The 7,222-nt window shown below is 53.2% G+C and overlaps 1 protein-coding gene across 8 annotated transcripts; it reads left to right on the top strand.

The window, feature by feature from the left end:
• The first annotated feature begins 2,224 nt into the window (after positions 1-2,224).
• Positions 2,225-6,340, top strand: LOC129636657 (uncharacterized). 8 transcript variants are annotated; one of them, XM_055560217.1, is made up of 5 exons: positions 2,226-2,934; positions 3,423-3,485; positions 4,355-4,533; positions 5,328-5,439; positions 5,806-6,340. In XM_055560217.1, exons 1-5 carry the CDS (start codon positions 2,853-2,855, stop codon positions 6,093-6,095), a joined length of 726 nt encoding a protein of 241 aa, XP_055416192.1. In that variant the 5' UTR covers positions 2,226-2,852; the 3' UTR covers positions 6,096-6,340. The 8 variants fall into 8 exon arrangements, 4 of the variants coding, with proteins under 4 accessions (XP_055416194.1, XP_055416192.1, XP_055416193.1 ...); XM_055560219.1 differs by lacking the exon at positions 4,355-4,533 and having other exon boundaries at positions 2,225-2,934; positions 5,252-5,439; XM_055560218.1 differs by lacking the exon at positions 3,423-3,485 and having other exon boundaries at positions 2,229-2,934.
• The last annotated feature ends 882 nt before the right edge of the window (positions 6,341-7,222 follow it).

The raw sequence follows: 7,222 nt of genomic DNA, 5'->3' as shown, positions 1-7,222 counted from the left end.
TCAGTTTTCCAGCAACATCGTTACTGACCACTGTGCACTTAGCATGATGGATGCAGACCTGCAGAGGGCCCCGCAGAAGCGTCACCCCACTTCACCCCATGATGGACTCCCCTCCACTCACTAGCTGGCAGAGGGCCCCGCAGAAGCATCACCCCACTGCACCCCATGATGGACGCCCCTCCACTCACCAGCTGGCAGAGAACCCATCCCAGGGTGGCTGGCCAGAGAAGGGACAATTTGCTGAGCCCGGGAGCCCAAGTTCCCTCATCAGGGCCTCTCTTTGCGGAAGACCACCGTGGCTGCTACAAGCTGCTCACAGCAGAGGTGGGGGAAGGAAGGAAGGGAAACAGCCAGGAAGTTGGCCAGGAGGAGGGGTGTGGGGTGCGGGCCTCGTTCCTGGCCTTCTGTGACCGTTCTCCGGTAGGTGGCAGAGAGCAAGTTAGAAATACAAACATTTACAGTGTGATCGATGGTATCGATCCCCTATTTGCCAGGTTCCAAACCCAACCACCAGCTCCAGGACTGCTGGGAAGCATGAAGGAGCGAGGCGGGAAGCTCATGGAGTAGATACAGGCTCCCGGCTAGAGAGGGGTTTCAAGCTTGTCAGCAAGGACAGCATTTGTCCTGTCAAGAGTGTGATTTATTGTAATTGGTGTCACTTAACTGTCATTTAACTATTGGCAAAACAAATCTTTGCTAAAGGTTCAACAGTAATCTCCTGACAAAGTTTCAACAGTCACAGATGGACACTAAATAATAAGAAATCATGTTGATTAAGTGGAGTCGCTTTTAATCACCTTGTTAAACACAGGTCCATTCCTCCCTGCCTGGTGGTTACCGTGGTGTTCGTGGTTAATGGGGGAGCAGGGCCATTCCGCTGATCGAGGGTGGGCTGTGTTAATTTGGTGTAGCTACCAGGTTATAATTACTCTCAAAAGACACCCTCTTTTTTCCTTGGTGCTGAAACCATTTATCCGACGGGAGGAGCAGGGCGTGTGACAAGCAGCGTTTAGATGAAGTCTGATCCCGTGATTTATTTAGGTCACGGCGCAGTTAATAATGAATGAGGCTGGCTCTGCTGCTCTGAGAGCAGTTCTGAAGGACTCCCTCTCTTTGCTGCAGACTCTTGCTATTCCGGGCAGTCTGCAACTCAGCCTCTCAGATCGGCTCCACTTTCTGTGCAAGAGTCACGTTGGCTTGTGAAGGGCTCAGCGGATGAGAAAAACTATGTTAACATCAAAAGGCCCCCAGCCCCCCACGCACACACAGTAAGGACCACACTGCAGTCATGCTGGATGTCAAACGGGGGAGTAAACAGAAGCAAACACGTGCCCTTCCCCGGGCACCGCCTGGCCCCCCCACAAGTTCCCACAGACAGGAAGGGAAGTGGACTTAGAAATGGCCAGTCATTAAAAGGAGGTCTTGTCATCTGAGCAAAAAGCCTAGACCCTGGGTCCAGACAGACCCCCATTCCAACCCCGGCCCAGCCCGTCAGCAGCTACCTGACTCTCGGACCCTTATCTGTAACAGCAGACGACACACAGATGCCACCCCTCACTCGCTCCGCCGTCTTTCTTTTGGAATTCGCTGGTTTGAGGCTCATGGCACACACGGGGCCAGCACCGCACCCTGTTCCCAGAGCAGAACCTGAGCCGCAGGGGCTACGTGGCTCGGGCTCGGCTCTGCAGCCTCTTGGCTTGCTCCACGTGCCGTGCAGACTCACTGATGCTCGTGTTGAGCACGTGGCGGGGGGCGGATGAGCCGGGGACCATCCCCAGTGAGGACACGGCCATCAGATCCCCATCAGTTATTTATCAAAGTGTCCGTGAGGGCGGCAGAAATGGCTGGGGCTCCGAGTGGATGTTTGGGAAGCTCTTCGGGGCGGGGCGTGTGGGGCTGGTCCAGGTCAGCAAGTGAACACTGTGCCCCCCACTCACATCCTGCGTGAGGTCCTGGAATTTCATTTACTGCCGGGAGCCAGCGTGAGGAACTCTGCCCATGACAAAGGTCATGAGGAAGGAGGCTCGGCATACGCAAAGGCGGGATCGAGCCTCAGGAGTCCCCCTGGAAATTCTCGAGCATCTACCCCCCAAACCAGAGTCTGCCTACTTTCTGCTTTGTGCTTTCACCTACACCTCTGACTTTACAGGGGGCTGTCCTCCACTACCTCTCTCTGAAAAAAGAGTTAGCTTACAGCTCCAGTTAATAATTCCTGAGTGTGACAGTGTTTCAACCTACAAACTCCTTTGGAAATCCTCTAGCCTGCCTGAATAGGTTTTTCTGGCCACATGTGATTGTTCAGAGCCTCCCAACTGTGAGAGGCAGGAGATGTTCTAAACTGCCTAAACACAGATTCCTTTGAGTAGTTAAAAGATTGATTAGAAATTGTATTGGTGAAGGGTTTTTCACTTGTTGGGCCAATGTTTGCTGCTAAGTCTCCATACTCCTTACCTACTGTGTCCTTGGCAGTGTATTGATTGATATAATGGGTGTATAGAAATGTAAAATGCAGCTTTGTCCAATGCTTTTTTGGAGGCTGGTGCCTGACTTTGGAATAATCACCTTTAGAGAAAAATAAGTTTCTTAAAATGTTAACAGGCCTCCGGGCCAGAAGATGATGTCAATCACCTGAACTTTTGCATATGATAAGTTTGCAGGAAGAAAGCCTGGCTTGCTGCATGACTCTACCCCTTCCCCCATTATCCTCTATGCATAACTTAAGGTATAAAAACTACTTTGGAAAATAAAGTGCGGGCCTTGTTCACTGAAACTTGGTCTCCCCATGTCACTCTCTCTCCCAAATTCTGGCTGAGTCTCCATCTGGAGCGCGGAACCCACCATGCTTGCTAATTATGCCTGGGCTTCTAAGATCCGACCGGGGAGGCCTCAGTGTCTCCTCTCCTTCGGGAGAACGGAAGGACGCCTGCAGCCTACGTAAGTGGTGCAAACTTCTTGTCTTGAAGTTTTATTGGTCTCCCGTGTAAACCAAGCTACTCAGCCTCTTTTCTCCACTGAATTTCCTCACTGAGCTATCCTTATTTCAGCCTCTTTTCTCCACTGAATTTCCTCACTGAGCTATCCTTATTTCAGCCTCTTTTCTCCACTGAATTTCCTCACTGAGCTATCCTTATTCTATTACTCTTTATATCCTTAATTAAAGTTTAATTAAGCAGTTGTTTCCTGACCCTCGCCTATGCCGTCTCTCCTTCGAATACCCTGGATCAGCCGGGGCTGGACCCCGGCAATTTACCTTGTTGTTCAGACAGTGCCTTGTGAGGTTTCTATTACTGATGAAAACTTTCTGGACTTGTGCTGGGTACTGAGAGGCTAAGCACCCAGTGGCTCTCCGGGGTGTGGGGTTCTGAACCAGACCGGGGGCTCCCCGGGACGTGAATCTCAGTGAGATGGGTGCTTCTCTACAGCCCCTCATTTCTGGGGACCCCTGGATCGTCCTCTCTGGAAGGAGCCGGTGCCTGTGGCTGCAGGTATGAGGTGACCTTGACCCAGTCCCACGTGGGTGAAGGAAGCTGGCTTGGAATCAGGGCGGGCGGCTGGAGGCCCCGTGATGCCCACCTGGTGCCCAGTGAGCCTGGTGTGAGAGGGGCGATTAAATGCTGAAAGGAGGTTCCTGTGTCACCTCTGTGGTCCTGGCGCAGGTGGTGATGACGGCAGGAGGGGTCGCGGCCTCGCCCTCCCTGCCTCCAGCCTAGGGGCGGCGCTGCTGGCGTCCACGCGTCTCCCCCTTCGCTCTGCACGGAGCCTGAGCGAGGCATTGTCAGCAAGGCCCCGGGGCCTGCAGAGGTTGAGCACTACGGCCAACGTCACACAGCCGTCTCCTCCGCAGGGCCACACGCACCCTTACTCGAGTGGCTACTGCCAGTCGTTCAGTGGCTCCTGGGAGAAAAACACGAGGTTGGGAGGCTGTGAGTTCACCAGGGTGAGATGTGTTCACGTGAAATAAGGATAAAAGCACATGTTTCAGGAGGCCGTAGAGTCCTGGGGTGTAAGCGGGACAAGAGCAGCGGGCTCACTGTGTGTGAGGCCGGCTCCCACCCCGCCTGGGGCCGCCTCCCACCCCGCCTGGGGCCGCCAGCTCCGCCCACTCAGCCGGAGCCGTCTCCACCCGAGGGCCGGTCTGACACTGCCCGGAAGGGGTGGGGGCACCCACGGCTCCAGGAGAAGGGCTGCATCAGAGGGTGAGCCACGCGAGGATGGTTCCTGCTCCGGATTCCTGGCCGGCCTGACCAGGCATGAATTCAGACCCACTCAGTGTATCCTCCAAGGCAGTTAATCAGGACCTTAATAACTGGCTCCCCATGACGCATGCTGGGTAATTATCTGCTAACTTCTCCAGCTGGCCGGTGCAGATGCTGCGGTGGAGCGGAGGGAGCGGCATCTGCAGGAGGTACAGCAGTGAAGCAGGAACCACACCTTCACGGTGCTGCCCTCTGCAGCCCAGCGGCCACGAAGGACCTGCCACCTGAGTGTCCAGACACCACCGGGGGCTTCACACCTCAGGATAGCACTCACCATGTGAGCACACAGACATCGGGCTGGGGCTTCACACCCTGAGGACAGCTTCCCCACCATGTGAACATCCATAGACCACCCTGAGGCTTCACACCTGAGTGCAGCCTCCTCCACGTGAATACTCAGACATCACACTGGGGCTTCACACCTGAGGACAGCGTTCATCACGTGAGCATCCAGACACCACCTGGGGCTTCCCATCCTGAGGACAGCCCTGGCAGATAGGGAAGGGCAGAGAGAATTTGAATGCTTAGTTTTAACACTCATGGAGATGGAGTGCCTCTCATGGGCACGGGCAGTCTCCATTCTTCATTTTTCCTGAAGCTGACAGGATTCCCAGGAAGGCTCCTGTGTCTCCCCTCACCTCTGACACTGGGGAGGGCCTCTGAGAAGTCTGCCATGGAGGCTGAAGTCCTCCAGGACTGGCCTTCACCCTGCCGTGGCCTCTTGAGCACGAGCCCCCTCTGCGACCATGTTTGGGTGTATTTGTCATTTCAGAATTTCTCAGGTGTTCCCCTTTATTTACTGCTGGAGAACATTCAGTGCGTTGGTTCCAGCCCTCCGGTCTCAAAGAGTGCCTTTGAAACAGAAGTGCTGACTGAGAGTTTGGGGCAGGGGGCACATGTGTGTGGTTGCCTGGGGGATCTGAGGGGCCCTTGAGGATGGCTGAGGATTTGGCACAGCCCATCCAGACCGTGGACGTGCTCTGCCCGACCATCAGGTGCAGCCCTGCTGACTGGCTCCTTGAACCCAGAGGACTATCTGCATGCTTTTGGTTCTTTGCATCCTTTCGTCAGAGATGTGGAGAACGTCGGGACTGTCGGGGGCACACTCAAGACCCTAGTGATGCTCTCACGGCCCTCGGCCTGCTGCCCCTCCCTGAGCCCACGTTCCCTCCCTGCACTCCAGGTAAGTGATGGCGACGCGGAGGCCAGTGGTCCCCAGGGAGCCTCCGGGTGTCAGGCTCACCCAGGGGAGCACGATGCAGCCCCTGCAGTGGGCAGCTGAGCTGCGCCACTTGGACTCCTCCACACTGAAGCCCTGGGCCTGGGGCGCCTCTTGGAATGGATGGTCTTTCTATGCTCTGGACAGGCATGGTGAGGTCACTGGGACAGACGCAAGGGCACCCCTCTGCTGATGCGCTGGTGGGCAGAAAGCTCCCTGTGTTGGTGCCCCATCCAGAGACAACCCCGGTCCCCTGGGCCTCGGGCATGGCCTCCCTGCTTGTCTCAGCCTCCTCTCTAAGCCGTGTCCTCCGTCTGACCCCCTACACAGGGTCTCGGTCTACAAGAGGCAGATGCGTGGAGCTCACTCCTCAGAGGGCTGCAGTGGACAGACCGTCTCCATGCACGGGAAGTGCCCAGCACCTGGCTGTCTCTGCACCCGGCCATGCCGTAGCCTACCCTGGAGGTTCTCAGAACATCTTCATCTGCCAGCTCGAGGCTGTTCCTCCTCCAGGACAACCCATGCCCGTGTCCTGGAGTGATGTGTGTCATCTGTGGAAAAATTATTTTGACTTGTACTGTGTATTACTCATGAAGAGAGCCTTCCGAGGATGCGTGTGAGCCTGAACTGTGATGGAAAGGTAACTCCGCCCTCCCTCTTAAGCTCCTCTGATCCTCCAGGTGACTGGGTGGGGAGATGGGACCACTTATGCCCTGAGCCGTGAGAGCTGGAGATGAGGGCGAGCTGGTTTCTCCTCTGCAGCTGCTCATGCTCTGAGCATCAGGAATTTGAAAACCTAAGCATTTGTTGGCTGCAGATTTTACATCTTGAACATGTTTTTTCATTAAACTTTTCACTGTCAGATAATTGTAGGTGTATCGGTACATCGGTTGTAAGAAATCCTATGGAAAGAATCCATGTCTGTTCATCAGTTTCTCTAAATGGCAACAACCTGCAAGCCTAGTGCCTATGACCAGGGCAACGACACTCACTGCTCTTCAGTAAAAAAAAAAAAAAGTCTTAGAATCCTTTAAGAGAATCAGTGAGTGCGTGCTTAGTCACCTCAGTCGCGTCCAACTCTTTCTGATCCTATGGACCATAGACCCCCCAGGCTCCTCTGTTGGTGGGATTCTACAGGCTCAAGAATATTGAAGTGGGTATCTATGCCCTCCTCCAGGGGATCTTCCTGACCCAGGCATCGAACCCATGTCTCTTATGTCTCCTGCATTGGCAGGTAGGTTCTTTACCACTAGCACCACCTGGGAAGCCCCTAAAGAGGAAGCAGAGGTGTGCACAATTAAATGCTTAAAGGAATTTGAATTGCAGGACACCAAGAGACAAAAATCAGAAAAAAAAAAAAGAAAATTCTTAGAGAAATAGCTCTATTTCCATAGTAAGCTTAAAACTTCTTGTATTTACCATGATCCATCGAATTAATAATTTTTTTTATTCAACACTGACAATTTATTTTCTCAAGATTATCATTTTTACAAAACAGAACAAAAAGCAGGTATAAAAAACAGCAAAGAGTTTACAGAATTTCTGCACCAGTTTTCACACAAGTCAGTGATTATAAAACTGGTGTCGGATGTAAATACTGGATACGTTGATTTCCCGCTGGGTCATAAGCATTCAGCTGGTTTGTTTTAGAGCTACTGAATAATAATAATTTTTCCTAAGCACCGGTCATTTTTTGAGAACACGTTTGGTTTGTCCAACAAAGTAAACACTTTTCGATGTGTGGTAT

This window comes from Bubalus kerabau, chromosome 22, assembly GCF_029407905.1.
Source record: "Bubalus kerabau isolate K-KA32 ecotype Philippines breed swamp buffalo chromosome 22, PCC_UOA_SB_1v2, whole genome shotgun sequence".
Classification (NCBI taxonomy): Eukaryota; Metazoa; Chordata; class Mammalia; order Artiodactyla; family Bovidae; genus Bubalus; species Bubalus kerabau.
The sequence above is the reverse complement of the archived record's forward strand: the minus strand, read 5'-3'. Positions and strand labels throughout refer to the sequence as shown.